General features: G+C 32.7%; 2 protein-coding genes across 4 annotated transcripts; both read right to left on the bottom strand.

Moving 5' to 3' along the window:
• Positions 1–3,197: 3,197 nt before the first annotated feature.
• LOC111997398 (glutamate receptor 2.7) lies at positions 3,198–7,952 on the bottom strand. Of its 3 annotated transcripts, XR_010625358.1 has the most exons (5): positions 6,637–7,952; positions 4,856–5,162; positions 4,097–4,575; positions 3,945–4,012; positions 3,744–3,832 (listed from the first exon to the last, which is right to left on the bottom strand). XR_010625358.1 is itself a non-coding variant. In XM_065764542.1 (4 exons), the coding sequence occupies exons 1-4, from the start codon at positions 7,921–7,923 to the stop codon at positions 3,314–3,316; spliced, it is 2,511 nt and encodes an 836-aa protein (XP_065620614.1). In that variant the 5' UTR covers positions 7,924–7,951; the 3' UTR covers positions 3,198–3,313. The 3 variants fall into 3 exon arrangements, 2 of the variants coding, with proteins under 2 accessions (XP_065620614.1, XP_065620619.1); XM_065764542.1 differs by lacking the exon at positions 3,945–4,012 and having other exon boundaries at positions 3,198–3,832; positions 4,178–4,575; positions 6,637–7,951; XM_065764547.1 differs by lacking the exon at positions 3,945–4,012 and having other exon boundaries at positions 3,743–3,832.
• Positions 7,953–10,665: 2,713 nt separating this feature from the next.
• On the bottom strand, positions 10,666–15,842 carry LOC136063952 (uncharacterized). The gene is made up of 5 exons (XM_065765012.1): positions 15,266–15,842; positions 14,993–15,142; positions 14,752–14,835; positions 12,765–12,809; positions 10,666–11,273 (listed from the first exon to the last, which is right to left on the bottom strand). The coding sequence occupies exons 1-5, from the start codon at positions 15,825–15,827 to the stop codon at positions 10,699–10,701; spliced, it is 1,416 nt and encodes a 471-aa protein (XP_065621084.1). The 5' UTR covers positions 15,828–15,842; the 3' UTR covers positions 10,666–10,698.
• Positions 15,843–17,896: the final 2,054 nt, after the last annotated feature.

The following is a 17,896-nucleotide window of genomic DNA, read 5'->3' as shown; positions in this document are numbered from 1 at the left end:
ATCCCAGATGCTGACATTGAGGTGTATTTACTTATTTTCGCAATTTTATTCTAGTAGCTCATTTTGCTTATAGGTTCATTTTTGTTTGTGTTGCTTTCAAAGGACTTTCCATTTCGGCCCAACATGGAACTGATAAACTCTACTATGGATACAACGGAGGAGTCGCCACCTAGTTTTTACAATAATTTAAACTTTTGGTTCTAGAATATCTGTACCCCCCCCCCCCCCCTCTCTCTTTCAAGAAATTGACAAATTGACCTTTGAAACTCCAAAAAAAAAAAAAAAAATTATTATAAGACCATTTGTTTTATTGTCTCTCATCTCATAGATCTCTTTCTCTTCACTCTACGATGTGTTGTGGTGTGTGAGAAAACGGGTAGCTCTTTAACTCCACTCAGGCTATGGTTCTTGCTTTCTATATAGATAAATAAATAATAAAAAAAAATGATAGAATTTATTGATTTGCAATGTTTGTACAACCTCTGAAAGTATAACGCGGAGAACCCAAGTCAAATGTTATCTATTCTCACCTCTTTTTTTCTATCTCACAATAAATTATAATTACTAGCCGTTGCACGCTTCTTTGATATAAACCCAAAATGAAATGCTGATTTTCAAAAAACAAATATTGATTTTTCTTTCTACTTCTTTTCAAATATTTTTTAGTGAATAAAAAATTAGTGTTCTTTTTTTCACCCCTTTCTTCTTTGTGCTTTCAAAATACCAATTGATGGAAGAACCATTTAAAATTTCTTTTGGAAAGTAATGAAAATAATTCATTAAAAAATCTTTGCTTTTATGTTTTAAAAAAATTAAAAGGATTGGTTTATTTGTTTGTGTGGTTTTCCTCTCAATGATATTATCATCTAGCCTACAGAAAGAAAAAAAAAATCGTTTTATTTTTGTGTCTCAATATCTCATATATTTGTATTGGTATTTTAATTTATTAGGTTTTTTTTTTTTTTTTTTTTAGGATGTATTGTGTGGGGACACACTTACCCAATAGGCCAAAAAAAAAATTGTTTTTTTTTGTTTCTAAATTCCATATATTATATATNCCTTCTTTTTTTTTTTTTTTTTTTTTCCTTCTAATCATATATTCTCCCATCTATTGCTTCTTCCTCTTCTTGATTGGCGCTACCAAGTAGACCTTCTGGAGTGGAGCTAAGCCACCAAGAAACCCTGGAGCAGAGCCATCGAAAACACCTCTTTCTTCCTCTCAATCTCTCTTTCGCTATTTCACCCTCTTTTAATCTCTCACATTTAGGTTAGGCTGGGGATTTTTTTGTTCCCGTGGGGTAAATGGGTTATTTTAATTTCATGTTTCTTTTAATTAACATTTTTTAAAATCAAGAATTAAATAATTAAATATTAAATTATAGCCAAATCGACGCTGTTTTGGGTAAGTTAACGACAAATACAGATGTGACTTAACAAAGGACTTAATTGAGGAGATTTGAAACTTAGAGGCCTGAAATGACAAAATGCAAACTTAAAAACTGAAATGAAAAGTTGTGAAACTTATAGGGTAAGTTTTGTATTTTGGCCTAAAATGTTATTGCTTCAAACAAGACTGTTCTTTTATCATTTCGATGCATGACGCATGTCCAATTGGACGACCGAATGGTATTTTGGGAAAATGGAGTGGGCGCGGGAACCCAAGAGTCGTTCTTGTTGTTTCCCGCTCCCTCCTTTCATATATAAAGGGAACCCAGACCAATTTCTGGGCTCCCATTTCTTCTGCTTCTTAACTCTTTCTCTCACATTTCTCCATTTCTTCAAGAGAGCCCGTTCAATCTTGAAAGGTTTGAGCTTCCTAGGGTGACCCACTCCTTTCCTTGTCCATCCTAGTAAGTTTTCCTGATCTTTCTCCCCTTCTCCATTTTGGTTTCATCATTTCATTCTCCTTGGATAGGCAAAAGTGAGTAGATTTAAGTCTATGGTAGATACTTCCAAGAGATTAGATGTTTTTTGGGCCACTTACAGCATACTAGATGACATTGGGGTTAGGCATATCCCAGATGCTGACATTGAGGTGTATTTACTTATTTTCGCAATTTTATTCTAGTAGCTCATTTTTTGTATTGGTATTTTAATTTATTAGGTTTTTTTTTTTTTTTTTTTTCAGGATTGTATGTGTGGAGACACACTTAACCCAATAGGCCAAAAAAAAAATTGTTTTATTTTTGTGTCTCAATATCTCATATATTTGTATTGGTATTTTAATTTATTAGGTCTTTTTTCAGGATTGTATGTGTGGAGACACACTTAACCCAATAAGCCTAGGTCCAATGGATATGAGCTAGATTATGTTATATTAACCACACATCTATACCTAGCACATCCTAATACTTCTATCTAAATGAATATCATACCAATTTAGAACTTTGTGCGTATGCACGGATACAATTAAAAAAATCACAGTTAACACACATACATAGATATATATATATATATATATGTATGTTTATACCTAATAAGTAACGGACCACACATATTCATAGTATTACATAAATGACTTGCAAATTTAAATTATTTTTAGTTACACAAAAAAAAAAAAAAGGCTCATAAAAGTAAAATAATTCAAAATTTCTTATTTTAATTTTATACCTAGAGTTAGATATATTAATAGGTTTTTTATGATTTATTTATATTGGACTTCTTGTTTTCTATACTAAATTAACTAATTTGACACAAAATTTAAAAACTTTATGAGTTGAAATATGACGGGGAATGTTAATGAGACTGTTATGTACGAAGAAGAGTGTGAAATCACAAAGAGCCATGTGTTGAACATAAGAAGAATGGAGAGTATAGGAAGATGTTGGCGTAGCAATTTATTCTTCCACGATAAAATATCCCAAGGTGGTGGGCACGGCGGTGCATATATTGATAGATTTCTTGGGTGACAGAATACCAATGTGGGCTTTGACTATTGATGTGGTCGTTTTCATGCACACGATTATTGAGATGATACGGATTTTGATCATAATGAAATTTGCATATACTTTTTACTAGATTCATGTTGCAATGATTTAGTTCTTTGAATTCTTCTAATCAATTCAAATTTAGCTGCTCTAATCAGCAATTTAAATTGATTTAGGAGACTTTATATGCGTCTTAGTCTGGGAATGCATCTGTTTGTGTTAATGACAACTTTTTTGCATTCAGCGGAATTGTTTTATAGTTCTGACAACTTGTAAAAAATATATCATATATCAGAATATGAGAAAAGATACTACTTACAAGACAGTTATGCACACAAAATCTTAATATCTAAGGTAGTTTTTTTTCAAATCTCTCTGTTTCTTTTTCATGATCGGGAGTTTAATTGCATTTCAATTCGTACAGGCAAGGAGGACTCAAGCTCAAGGTGCTCTGGAGTGTCAAAAGTGCTACTGAATTCCCATCTCGAAGAGCAGTCATTTACATCCGTGGTGTCTTGAGTTGTATCTGATGTGTCTGCCAGAGTTGCGACTCTTCTTGGATTTCTAATATAAAAGTCTCTAACCAGTTTAATTGCCTCCTTCCAAGCAATCTCTTCATCGGGAGTTGCATTTCCTTCGGTAGCATCTTGATGTCGCTGACGATTTATGTTTAAGCGAATTAGGGATAGAAATAGACAAATGGTAGAAGTGGCAAAAGATATTAGATAGAGAACCCCAAAGCTCTGGAGGCCCAAGCTTTCTGGTTCACTGGAAGTTATGTTAGTTGAGCACTCATGTGAGGGAGTCAACCATTCATCCTCAAGTAACTTTGTCTCTCCATTCTCTGATAGCTTTAAAACTGCTTCAGAAAAATCCCTTGCAATTGGTGAGCCTTTTGGGAAGACCTGGATAGGAAGCAGGATAAGATATCTATTAGACTCTTTAGTAGTAGAAACAGGTTAATTTCAAAGAACATTCCTAAAAACCGGAAAAAGTAGAAAGGGTTTAGTTTTAAACCTTAAGGGCTATTTTATTGGCTATACTGGAAACTCAAATAATCGTATATGTATGAATTATGAAACACACTGAACAACATATAAAAAGTTATTAGGGGTGTAAATTTAAGCGTATATATCTATACATGTGTCTGTGCTTTGTAGAAAACTTACGGTACATTTGTTTTAAGATGGTCAAAGCAAAAGTATATTTAAAGACATGAGGTTTGGCATAATGTTGGAGTTAGTACTCACAAAGCCCAATCCTCCAAATCTGTTGGTGCGTATGGTAGCAGTGTAACCCTTGCAATGCTTATTAAGGAAAACTTTCTCGTAGGGAAGTTCAAGAAAGGCAGCAGCTATGTTGTTGCTTTTGAATTCACCAGTGTATCGGTCTTCACTGCTGACGTTCACAATATTTTCTGGCTTGAACTGAAGCACATTCTCTAAATAATTCCTTACAAATGAGTCACCATCGCAACCAATTTTCAAGTTGTTCATCTTTAACCACTCGATATCTGTGACATTTGGTTGTAGTTTTTGCACTGTGAGCAAAGAAGACAAACTAGCAGTATAGCTTGAGGTTAGGATCAATACGATAAACAGCCACACTACAATCACCAAACGTGTTAAGCTGTTACTGATTTTTTCCCCTGCAACACAAAACAATGTGATATGAGTTCATTTTGCTAGTAAGCATAATTTCATTTAGAAGCACTCTAATTAAATTTGACCATATCTCTGTGGTGATAATTAACATGTTGAATCTATTGATGATAAATAAAGCGCAGCCAAGAGAATATTATACATTCAGCCAATTTAAATGCACTTTCCAATACAAATTTTTCAATGGTGGACTCACTACTGCACATATTTAGGCTTCTACAAACGTAATTGCATGTCATGGGCTCTATAGATCAAATTGATACTTACTATGTGCAAAGAACAAAGAGGAGAAGGTAAACCAAAGTGCAGTGCTAAGCTGATTCTTCAATGGGCCACTAAATTCTGGATTGGATTGGCGCTCCAGGAACCAAACAATGAGCATTGTGTATATCATGATGGCAGCAGTCACCAACCACATGTCCCTGGTGAAAGGCTTCGTAAACATCAATCGTGACCCCTCAAGTTTTGTTGGAACTATCATGGCCAAACCTGACTCAGCATATGGAAGGGTAAAATCCACGTATTGCAACCGGTCGGCTAGTATGGTCATGTCACCAATGACAGCATCATATGTCTTTTGTTGTATTTGGACCAACATGATAACAAGGATAAAATCTTAATCAGAAACTTATAATTGTAACCAAATAATAGATATATATATATATAATAAAAAATTAAAAAATAAATTTAAAAAAAAAAAGTCTATAATACTAGTCAGTTTAGCTATAGTCAATTTTAGTTTAAGATTTCTTGCTCTTCCAAGGGGCGTCTCTCTTATAGAATGACCAAGTCAATTTCTATAAGTAATCAGAATGGTATTGCAAAATGAATGCTTTTGAATTACAAGTGACAATGAGAAGTTTCAGGATTCGTGGAAACCAACAACAAAACAATTCCAAATGAATTTCATTTACTTGATTCATCTACTTGCTACAGTTTATGAGACTAATTTGATCTATAGAATCTCTTGGAGCATGATTGATTAGGGGATAGAAAAGTAAGAACATAGAAAATCGAAATAAATAAAAAAGTGGAAAGATAAAAGAGATTTCAATTTTTCCTCATAATGTTTGATTGAGAATAAAAAAATAAAGAGATGAAATATTATTTTGTTTGATTAAGGAAAAAAAAAATGAGAAGGTCGAAAATATAATTATATAAATTTACTATTAAGCTAATATTTGATAAGAAAAAGTGATAATAATAATAATAATAATAATTATTATTATTATTATTATTATTATTATTACGAAGTGAACGCTGGTCGGGGGAAGAGACAAGAAAACAAAGAAGAAAAAAGACAAAAAGCATAAGAACGTTGCATGCTGCATAAGGACATTTTATTATTATTATTATTATTATTACTACGAAGTGAACGCTGGTTGGGGGAAGAGACAAGAAAACAAAGGAGAAAAAGACAAAAAGGATAAGAACGTTGCATGTTGGATAAGGACATTTTTGTCCAAATAATGTGGTCCCATTTTCTCTTTAGTTTTTCCCCTGATTTGGAAAGATTGCATCGTGTCCCACCAATTTTCCTTCCTATTTACTCTCCTAAGTTCTAACCAATCATCCAAAAATACCACTTACTCTCCACTTTTCTTTTCCCTTTTTCATCCTTCTAAAATCACCCAACCAAATGGGGCTTATGTATGGTTAATCTTCTACTTGCTGACTTGGTGTATCAAAAGCACATATGGATGATGGTTTTAGAATATGGGGTTGCTTGTTTACGTTAAAAAAAATAGAAATTGTGCACATGGAAAATTCAACGGCCAGAATTGTTATGTTTGTAGTGTGTACACATGGAGTTTATAAATAATGACTTATCAATAAATGAAAGGCAGAGAAGAATTTAGGATTGCTTGTTTGTGTTAATAACAATACATAAACAGAAGTGTTGTCTGTTAATGTTAATAACAATACATAAAATGTGCATCTACAATACTTAATGGGCAGAATAATTTAAGTGGTATGTTTGTAGTGTATGAACCAGATGTTTATTAACTCTAAATTATCAATGAATGAAAGGAGAGAAGAAGTCTAACCTTATTAAAAACATGATAAACCAGATCATTGTAGGTGCCATTATAGGCCTCAAATTCGTAAGGCAAATCATACCCTAAGAGGTCTAACGCCTTGTGAAACATTCGAATGCAGAAACCATCATAATAATTCCTATTGGTATCGACCTTCACAAACTTATCAAATGTTGTTCTGCCTGGAACACCAATTTTCAATGGCTTTGCAGTAGTTGGCATTTCCCAACCTTTTGGAGTTTCTTTTAGGTTCCCTGGCCAAATTACTGGACCAACCAAAGTATTTGTGGTATCATTAAAATCTCCACTTCCATATTTTTCTTCAATTTTTTCTTTAGAAGAAATCATGGAGAACCCTAAGTCTGGTATCCAGAAGTCTATTTCTTTGTATTTCTTCCCAACCACATTTACAATCCTCAAAACAGGAGTATCAGAAAGCTTGTTTTCTTCAAAATGTATTTTGCCACTTAAACCAGCGAAATTGGTTGACAGCATATTGTGTAACAACATCTCTGGACTACTAGAGTTACTAGTCATTCTTTCTATTGCTTGTATAATAATTCGAATGCTATCGTATGCTCTCAGTGCAAAAATCCCAGGTTCGGAATTATCTTCCTCAGGATATTCAGTTCTGAAAATTCTCCGGAATTGGGCATGAAAATCTTGGTACTTTGAACTGCCTTCAGAATAATAGGTTTTGATTCCTAAAGCGCCTTCCATGGATGAAATAACAGAGTTGTTAACAGAGTCCAACAAACTTGTAATGCTCTCTGGAATTACCCAAGCTGATTCTCCTCCTACAAGTCCCATCTTCTTAGCTTGTCTAAACAAGTGAATCACCATTGTTAATGATGAATCAAGAACAATAAAAACTCGAGATTGTGTTTTCAGAAGCTTAACCAGCTCTTCATGAACAAACCCTTCTGGATCAGACAAAGAAGAAAATGGCGGAAGGATCAAACGGTACTCAATCTCTGAACCAACAGTTTGAAGAGCCTCAGATAAGAGTGATAACTTCCCAGAATCACCACCATATACTTCATCTTCATAAATTGCTACGACCCTTTGCCAATTGTATGCATGAACAATATCTGCAATGCATTTTATTTGTTCGGAACCATTTGTAGACATTTGTATCAAGAAAGGCCAGCGAAGTGGCATTAGTGGTGGAGTGATGGCTGGAGCAGCAAAGGAAATAACCGGAACATTAGCTTGACCTCCTAGATTGGCTACTAGAGCTGCTTCATGCCATGTGTGCATTCCAATAATAACTTTCACCTTTTTGTCTTTAATCATCTCTTCCGCTGCAACCAAAATATAAATATTCTATCAACTACTTTGTTAAAAATCTATCTTGTAAATTGTGATATGGAATGGAGTGGGCTTGTGTTTTAAAGCTTGTCCCACAATAAAATTTTACTGTTAAATTAAAGGGTTAAGGGAGAGAGAGAGACAAGATATTATTGTTTGGCCTACATCTACTAAGGAAGTCTTTAGTTATATTTTTATTATACTCAAGTGTTTACAATGAATTCCCAAAGTAGGGTCTTTCTAGGGAGTTGTGGTCCGTTTAATTGGAAAGATGAAAAAGTAGAAAATGAAAGGGAGTGGAAAATAATGAGGATAGAAAAGATTTTAATTTTCTTCTTCTATATTTGGTTGGAAGTGTGAAAAAATAGAATGATGAAAAAAAAAATTTGATTGATTGAGAAGAAAAAAAATGAGGTCGGTATAAATGTATTCTTATATCCTCACATAAAACATTATAATTTTTTTTATACTATATTACTCATTAACATATATATATATATTTTTTTACTTATTAAAATCCCACGTAGCAACGGCACCTTTATAAGGAAAAAAAAAAAAAAATATACTTAATTCTTTATCCTATTAAAAACATTAACCCACATGTCTTCAAAAAGTTGTAAGACCATGTATAGGGATGATGCCTTCCTAGTGCATAGATGCCTGCCTAGTGTTGGAAGGTCAAGGAAGTTGTTGAAGGTTATGGAAGTTGGTGACTTGATAATGGGGGAGACAACGACTGAAGCCTCAATGAACAGTGGCTTTAACTATTATGGTCCTTTTTCTTTTCAAAATTTTCAATCAACCCAACCACTGAAAGTTCAAATATACCCTTATGTTTAATTAACTATTGGAAGGGTCATCAAAATATTTGAAGTGATTTGAAGTGACTTAAGGATTTAGAACTTTAGGAAACCATTAATCTTAAAATAGAGGAGGCCAACTTCTAAAAATAAATAAGTCTAAAATCCCCATTGTTTTCTTCAATTTCTACACCCAACCAGAAATTACACACACACATATATATTCCAAAAGCCCTCATAAATTATTTAGAGAACCTTGTCAAAATAAAATGTCATACAACTTTCTTTTAATAATATATTATAGATTAATCAAAATAATGGCTTAGTAAATAATCCCCATAAATTAATCATGTAATTAGGGTTGGGATAATATTACACTATAAGCGTGAGTGAAAGTCCTATATTAAATAATAATGATAGGAGTAAGTGATTAATATAAAATAATTGGAGCTAAAATTATAGGCTCATACCTTTTGGATTAAATGTTGTTCATATATGTTATATTAATTTCTTAATTAGAGTCTCTTCCAATGTATTGTTTTCCTCTCAGTGAGGACCTCAATAATGCACGAAACAAAAACATAACATGCAGCACATAAATGGTTTTGACAAAATTCAAAAACAAAACAAAATGAAGTTATAAGGAAGTTCCTTTATCATTAATGAAGCTCACACAATGACGAGAAATATCTAATTTCTTGTTGTTTTATTATATATATATTGATCAAGCCAATACAATTATATGGAAATAATGGAATATGATAATAGACCATCTTTGACATTTTTAGTTCATGATGGGAACTAAATAAACCCCATTACATAATGAAAATCCAAAAGTAAATCACATTAAATCTCAACAAGTCTTGCTTTTAGAGGTCCTCAAATACCGAGGAATGAGTTTCCGTGGATTTACCACCTTCACTATTTTCTTGTATAGAGTCAGCAAGGTTTTGATGAATGCAGAATACAACGGGAATTGTGTAAGCGCAAACACAGACACAGGAAAGAATGCAGCGGTATAAATCAGAGTATTAGTCCAAACTTTCTTTTCAAAATGAAGGATGAGAAAAATAGTTGCTCCGAAAGAAATCATGGTCGTTATCACGGATATGAAGAGCAACGAGAAACCTACTGCCAGCTTCCGCGGGAGAGCTGTGCGGAAATCGTCATACTCAAAAGGAGATGAGAGGATCGAGAGGAACGTGACAACAGATGTCAAGGAGCACGCAAGGGCGGTAACATCCATGACTGTGAAGACCTTGAAGGCCACAGTGTTACGTTCACTTTCAAGATCTCCTGGGGGTTGGTATGCAGCTGCATAAACGAGAGAGGCGACAAGTACAGAGACGGCAGAGCACGATTGAGAAGTCTCCTTAATCCACTTTTGCGCCCTCTCGAGAAGTTCAGCATGTTGCTTTTCGAAAAACTCGTCTGCAGTATTACCAGCATTGTCACGGTGCATGACATAATGAGTGGGAATTATCTTCCGCACCCTTTGTGTGGAGAAGATGTATAAGAATAGACATTATTAGTTCATCGTCATTCGACAGTACTAAACATAGAAAAAGCTACAAGAATAGCAAACCACACGTGCAAATTTTTTTTTTTCCGGGTATTCATGAAAAATGCTAAAGGTACTAAGGTTTACCATATAAAATTTTAAAAAAATTAACGTGTTAATTAAAGAGATTAGTGGCTTCAACACATTGGTTTGTAAAACTTGTTGTACCTACAGCACTACTCATTTTGTAATGATGTGAATGGTAACTGTTAAGTGTTGGGTTAATCTTATTACACAAACTATTTTTCACAGTGCAAAAATTTTTATGTATGATAAACACTACTGGTGTTGATTGTTTGTACAGATAGCCATAAATCGGAAAGTAATTACTAACCAATTTGGGTGTACGAAAACCGATAAAGCTAAATACGAGGGGTGTCAATAGAGTTAGCAAGGTTGCTAGCTTACCTCGAGCCATTCCAACTCCTCTTGCAATTGTAAACAAGGACCAGCTTTGTCTCCTTGATAATATTTAATGTCTGCAACTTGATGCAATAAGGTGTAGCCATTTATATTAATCCTTGAAACTAATCTACAGTTCCTTATCGTCATCATCTGCTCTAAGCGGCCAAAGATTTCTTTCTGTCGGTGAGCAACGGCCACATGCAGTATGTTTTCCTCATCTTTATCAAGGTGCTCAATTGCCTGAGGGTGCTCTTCAATTATCTTGTCAAATATTTCTACTATGCCTTTGCTAGCTGCAGTAAGCAATGGGGTACGTATCTCATTTGGAGTGTAACGATATTTTATCTCCCTGCCATCTCCTGCTACTTCAATTGTGAGTGATACTTTTTCTTTCCCTTTGTTAAGTTTTACTCCTGCATCAATGTCACCTAAGGAAATTGTCTTGTCTTCTACTTTGTCTTTATGGGTTTCAGCCCACGTAGAATCCGCCTTTACCAGCAACTCGGTGAGTCTTGGAGTTAATGCATGCTCTATCTTCATTGTCCAAAGTTCCTTGATAACCTCCGATGCTATATAATATATAAATTGTTCATGAGTGAGAGAGAGAGAGAGAGAGAGAGAGAGCTACGTAATTAGACTAAAACAATATGGATTAGGACCCTAGTTTTTACGAAACGCACATTATGGAGATCAAGTTTGTATATTTATGTATTAATTTAAATATATATGAAAAATGATAATAATTTTATTTAAATAAATGGTGTTTACAATTAATCTAATAAAATGAATGAATAAGATTATAGGAATTCTAACTTAATTGTTTCATTTTTAGTTTCTACAAATAGAGTCATGACAGGTGAAAATTGTGTGTAAAACAGAGTCACACACACACACACACACACACACACACACACACACACACACACACATGTACGTGTGTGTGAGAAAGCGTTTATTGATTTCTTCTAAAATTATCATATAAGTTTTTGAAAGTTCACATTTTTCTATAGAGTTAAAAATTGTAACTATATTTTTTGGAATGGATTAAGATCCTAGTTTTTACGAAAATCACATTATGGACTTCAAGTTATATATTCATTTTTGGAATAAATGGCCGCAATTTTGCCATGTAGTAATTCAAAAAGATATTAAAATAAGTTAATAAAAGAAATTCAAAAATTTGATGGTGTTCACAATCTAATCCACCCATTTAAAATAAATGAATAAGATTTTATGAATTTTATAATGGAGTTATCTTAAAAATTCTAAAAATCAAATTGTATTGTAAAATGTTTATAGATTGATGTGGCAATTAATGCAATTGGTGAAATTAAAAAGAAGAAGAAGAATGTTTTAATTACTTTTTTTAAAAAGATTGGGAACAAATTAATTTGAAAACTTTATATTGTAAAATTTGTCATATTCTTAGTATCACTTATAAATCTAAAGAATCTTAATCCAAAAACAATTTCAACTTCATTGCTTCATTTTATCTTCTACAAACAAAGTCATGACAAGTGAAAGTTTCGTGTAAAACATGTGTCCAATTTTTCTATATTAGAATTATTTTTACTTAAAAAAAGAAGATTATTCGATTCAGTTACAAATTTTGCAGAAACCAAGTTAGTTTAAACAAATTAGGACTCGCATTTTTTTTTTAATAATTAAAACAACCTAACGTTAAATATATATATATATATATATTATCAAATTAGGTTTGATACTTTCTAAAGACAATTAATTAATTAGACAAGTTCTTTTCTATTCTCTAACTTGATGTTATTTATTTATTAATACTTACCGATTAAACATATATCATATATAAATAAATTCTATCAAAACTCTCTATGCATTACATGGTTAGTTGCTTGATACAATTACTTAAGGGCTATTTATTAGATTTCCTAATTAAATTCATAGACATGATTGCATTGACCAATAAAAAAAAAAAAAAAATTATCTTCTCCAAAATTCATTGTGCACAATTTATTGGAGAATATAATGTGCTGCACTTAAAGAATTGTACCTAATTATTTATATAAGTAAAAAGTAAAGTACACCTTCAGCTATGTACCTCCACAAGGCACGATATGTGTTGGATGTCCCTGCAATTTTACATAAAATACTTGGTCAAAAGCATATTTCAAATGAATAATGTTAGGGAAATTAAAATTTTTTTTTATATAGTATTTTTCAAAACTTGTTAAAATGGAAACTCAAGTTACTTTAAATTTACGTGGCTCCATGATTAACATAATTTTTCTTATGCATATTCCCAATCATGTCAATAATTATTTAAAAAATGGTGAAAATTCTGTTTCACTAGATATTGATTTTTTTTTTTTTATAATATTTTACTTATATTTTGATAGGTATAATGGGGAGGGCGGATTTGAATCTTAAATTGTCTTCATTGAAAATAATAAGAGGTTTGATTTAGCTGCAAATCTGGGCACTAACATTGATTTTTAAAAGTATATAAATCAGGAATATGAGCAAGTTTTTGAAGGAAAACTATAACTAGTAAATCACTATATACTAAGAAAGGATAAAGCCTAGAGAATTGGAAATCCATCTTTTAAGCATTCTGGTTGTGAATCAATCTACATTGCACCCGTTAATGTTTCCATTTTTTATTTTTAATAGAAACAGGACAAAACTTTCATTGATGTTGCACCCGTGGGTGTAAAACAGAGAATTTTGGAATTCAACAAGTGATAATGTTTCTTTTTTGAATATCTTAGACAAAGTTTCGTTACTCTAAAATAGGGTGCATTCTATTTTCATTTCTTATTTTCTGTGGGACTCAGCAGTGAAAAACTTGGTTTGGATTTGTTTTTATTTTTATTTTCAATTTCAATACCCAAAAATGTGAGGATAAAAAAATAATATGAAAAAAAAACTTTTGAATTGGTGGAGTATGGAGTACGAAAGAGGATTTTGTATTTATATATATTAGTATGTACTATATATATGCTCGTGCTATGATTAAAAAAAAATTATATGTAAATTAAAAAATACTATAATATAGGAGTAATTAATATTGAATATATAAAAAACAAAAAGCATTAAAAAAAAACTTAAAGTTATATTTAAAACCAAGATTCTTATTAAAAATATAATAATATTGATTAAAATAATAATGAAACCCTTTTTATTTTGAAAATTTTTGTATTAGTTTTAGTTAAAGTACTATTCTAAATTTCTTAAAAATTTTTAATTGAGTTTTCCTAGAGTAAATTATGTTTGTAATTTTATGCATTTCTTTATAAAATTATTTGGAGCAAGACGAGTGTAGATTTGGTTTAAAAAAATAACAAGTAGTTAATACAAGTTATAACTACGACTTAACTTTTATTACATAATAATATATGATAAGTATAACTATGGTTTTAAAAATCGACTGGACCAATTAGTTCAAGTGGGGACCGAATACCAGTCCGGTTCGGTAAAACCAATAAAAATTGGTAAAAATCAAGAACGAAGGCAAATCCAGTTTTGCCTCCGGTCCGTTTTAAAACCATGGTATGACTACACTAACATGAGTTATGACTATACTAGTGATATCCTGATTGAGTTACACGTGTGATTAGTAAATATTTGGAGTGAAAATTCCTTCTGTACATACTTGGGGAAATTTANAAATAGAAAATGATTATTTAATGAGAGAGGAGAGAGAAGCCTAATAAAAAACTACTTTTTTTTTTTAGATGTGAGCTACAGTGCACATCTATATTTAGATGTGCACTGTAGCTGTGGAGCTAAAATTTTTAGTTTTAGGTCCACTGCTGCGGCAAGAATTTTGTGATTGTGGAGCTAAATTTTAGCAATATAGCAATATACCTCCACTACTGTGAATGCTCTAAAACCAATAAAAATTGGTAAAAATCAAGAACCGAAGGCAAATCCAGTTTTGCCTCCGGTCCGGTTTTTAAAACCATGGTATGACTACACTAACATGAGATGTATGACTATACTAGTGATATCCTGATTGAGTTACACGTGTGATTAGTAAATATTTGGAGTGAAAATTCCTTCTGTACATACTTGGGGAAAATTTTTTATGATCACGACCATTATCCGCATCATCATCATCATCGCTGTCTTTATCCTCTCTCTGGCTCGGAAGCCCTGCAATAATAACATGCTTACATTAATTATTATTTTTTTTATTATGTTTGTTCTAATGTTCTAAAGCATACTAAGAATATATGCTTAAATGGAGTCGCACATAAAAATATTTCTGCAGTCAAAGAACATGTAATGAAAATATTGGACGACGACATACAATAACAGAGGATTTTCTTCAGAATGCCAATGTGGGATGAACTCCCGAAAGCAGATGGCATTTTCGCTAGCAGGTGAAGACACGTCAGGTTATTTGTTTCCAAACCTTTTGCAAGTCCCTTGTCTTTTCCTAGTAACCATATAGCGGTTTCTGCATATTTCAAGATAGAGACAAGTTATTTGATGATTTTTTCTTGAAAAAAACGATATAGCATCCTATCAATGCAGCAATAAATTTTGTATATGAGAAAGTGAGAGAGAAAGAGAGAGAGACCAAAGTGTTGGCCAATGACAGCAATATGGAGAATAGACACTTCGTCATTTCTGCGAAAGTGATTACGTAAATTTGAATCCCCAATTTTTTTAGCCAAAAATTTGGCCATTTTTGTCTGACCGAAGGCAGCGGCCCTATATAGAGGGGTTTCACCAAGTTGGGTTCGTTCCTCGAGTAGCTCTTTTAGTCTGCTGTTTCCACAGACTTCGTCTGCACCAGAAGCCGCTTGGAGTTTCTTAACCAAGAATTCTGCTGTTTCAACTCCGTCAGTCGCGGCTACCTCGTGAAAAGTATTATTACCATGTTTGTTCTTCTTGTTTATGGCTTCGAACAAACGTGAGGGTGGTAGTAGCTGAACCAAATGTTGAAGCAGTTCCTTTTTTCCACTGTATGCTGCAATATGAAACGCAGTGTCCTTATCAATTGTCAGAGGAGAAAGGAGGCGCCCGGGATCATTGTCGAAAAAACGTTTCATGTCGTCCCAGTCTTCCCTCAAGGCAGCCAAATAGGGCTTCTTTGGCCATTCTCTTTCCTCTTTCCCATTCTCTAAATCTCTTGCCATCTCTATCTATCTCTCTCAATTCGCTGCGTGGACTAGTTGGGTCTCATACCATCATTGTGAGTATGCTCTGTTTTATAGCCTGCTATCAATTATCATTCTTCTAAGAGACTGGAAGAGTATCTACTTGTTTTTTTTTTTTTTTTCTTTTACTGAAAGAAATGTACTATGAACCTATATCTAGGATCGCTTTGCCAGTTGTTCATGTTGTTAATAAAATTAATATTCGACTGAGTTTTGCATGAAGTTGCACCATATTTTTATCTTGCAAATTCATCGACGAACAATAGTGAAATTTTAGTGCAAGCTGGACTGATGAGCATCATAGTAAAGAATTGTGGTATGGTATTGGATTTTTGTTTTGTCAAAGCACTCTTATGTAATAGATCTCCATGATCGTGGGATGTGGGTGCATCCGTTGTAAATCGTTATCAAACTATAATGTCAATAAAACCCATTGTTGGAAGTTATAAAATAGGGAAGATGTCTTTTTTTTTTTTTGGAGAAATAGGGANTGTAATAGATCTCCATGATCGTGGGATGTGGGTGCATCCGTTGTAAATCGTTATCAAACTATGATTCAATAAAACCCATTGTTGGAAGTTATAAAATAGGGAAGATGTCTGTTTTTTTTTTTTGGAGAAATAGGGAAGAGGCCATGTGTTAATTACTCAGCCAAAAAAAAAAAAAAAAAAAAGATCATCTGTCAAAACTAACATTATTCTAAGTATGCACTTGACATTTGATTATAAAGTAAATCTTATAAAATATATTAGTGTTTTTTTATGGGACCCACCTCATATTTACAAGACTTGTCAAACATGTTCCATTCAGGTCGGGTTAATTGGGTTCGAGTAAAAAATGGGTTTTTCTATTTGGGTTGTGAATGAATCAGGTCAATTGGGTTACTAGTTAACCTGTATTTTTAAACATGCAATAAAAAAAAAAGGATAGAAGAAAAAATAAAAAAAATAAAAAAATAATAATTAAGATAATGATCAAATTATTTGTGTCCTACTTTCAATACAATTAAGAATTAAAAAAAAAAATACATAAATTCTAAATTTTACACAATTCATAATTCACTAATAATATCATCGCCATAAATTAACATAAAAGAAAAATACTAAATGTCATGGATCATATCTTTTTAGTATAATATATTGTCACCATAAATTATAAATGTTGTGGACCAATGCTAAAAGTTGAATTAGAAGCGATTGTACATAGATGATTGAATTGATTTTTTGTCAAAGTTAGAGAATGAAATTTGCATTTTTTATTTTTAATTTTTTTTTATATAAGTTTTCTCTCTTTCTTGCGAACATTTTCTCTCTTTTTTTTTTTCCCTCTTCCTCCTCTGCCTCCATCTCTGTTCCTCACTCTCAAACCCTAAGCCTAGCTCCCACTCCTCTAGTGGCATTGATCGTTGCTCCAACCACCATGCAGTGTGTTTAAGGTTCCAAAGAATCTTTTCCTCAACAGTCATCAACCCTAAACCTAGCTCCCACCATCGCTGTATGTTTGATCTGAAACTCTGTCCTCGCATATGTAAGAGGTAGTTAGTTGTTAAGGCAATCATTACTATGAAACTAAAAACTTGTTAATAAGGAGGTTGATTTTTTTTTTTTCATTTGCGTGGGAATCTCTAGGTAAATGATAGGGTGTTGATCTTTTATAATGTGGATTGGATCTGAATTGTGCAATTTATAGACCTAAATTTTCTAGACTCGTATGTAGAATGGATCTCTATTGTGCAATTTGTAGATCTAATTTTTCTAAAATTTTGTATGATTACTAGTTACTACTTTAGTTTGTGTAATTTTGAGTCTCAATGAATACAGTTTTGGCCAATGAGCTCTGAAGTCAAATGGCATTTCCTTTGCTTGTTTGAAATTTTAAGGCATGCCTTTTGCGCATTGAAAATGGAATGTAATATTTGGATGGTACAGTAATATAGGTACTTGGTGTTAAAGGATAAAATTCGGGGTAGCTACTTTGGAAGGGTTTCTACTATGCTTAGAGTGCGTTTGGGAAGCACATTTTGCGCTTCCCCAACGCGTTTGCATCTT

The sequence above is a fragment of the Quercus suber genome, unplaced genomic scaffold (genome assembly GCF_002906115.3).
Source record: "Quercus suber isolate HL8 unplaced genomic scaffold, Cork oak 2.0 scaffold_22, whole genome shotgun sequence".
NCBI classification, from domain to species: Eukaryota; Viridiplantae; Streptophyta; class Magnoliopsida; order Fagales; family Fagaceae; genus Quercus; species Quercus suber.
The sequence above is the reverse complement of the archived record's forward strand: the minus strand, read 5'-3'. Positions and strand labels throughout refer to the sequence as shown.

Coding starts and splice junctions, on each gene's coding strand:
- LOC111997398 (XM_065764542.1), bottom strand. CDS start 7,923: ATGATTAAAGACAAAAAGGTGAAAGTTATTATTGGAATGCACACATGG. Junction 4,576..4,855: donor CTCTTTGTTCTTTGCACATA/GTAAGTATCAAT, acceptor TTTGTGTTGCAG/GGGAAAAAATCAGTAACAGC. Junction 3,833..4,177: donor GATTTGGAGGATTGGGCTTT/GTGAGTACTAAC, acceptor CTTCCTATCCAG/GTCTTCCCAAAAGGCTCACC.
- LOC136063952 (XM_065765012.1), bottom strand. CDS start 15,827: ATGGCAAGAGATTTAGAGAATGGGAAAGAGGAAAGAGAATGGCCAAAG. Junction 14,836..14,992: donor GAAGAAAATCCTCTGTTATT/GTATGTCGTCGT, acceptor TTATTATTGCAG/GGCTTCCGAGCCAGAGAGAG. Junction 12,810..14,751: donor TCATAAAAAATTTTCCCCAA/GTATGTACAGAA, acceptor GTAAAATTGCAG/GGACATCCAACACATATCGT.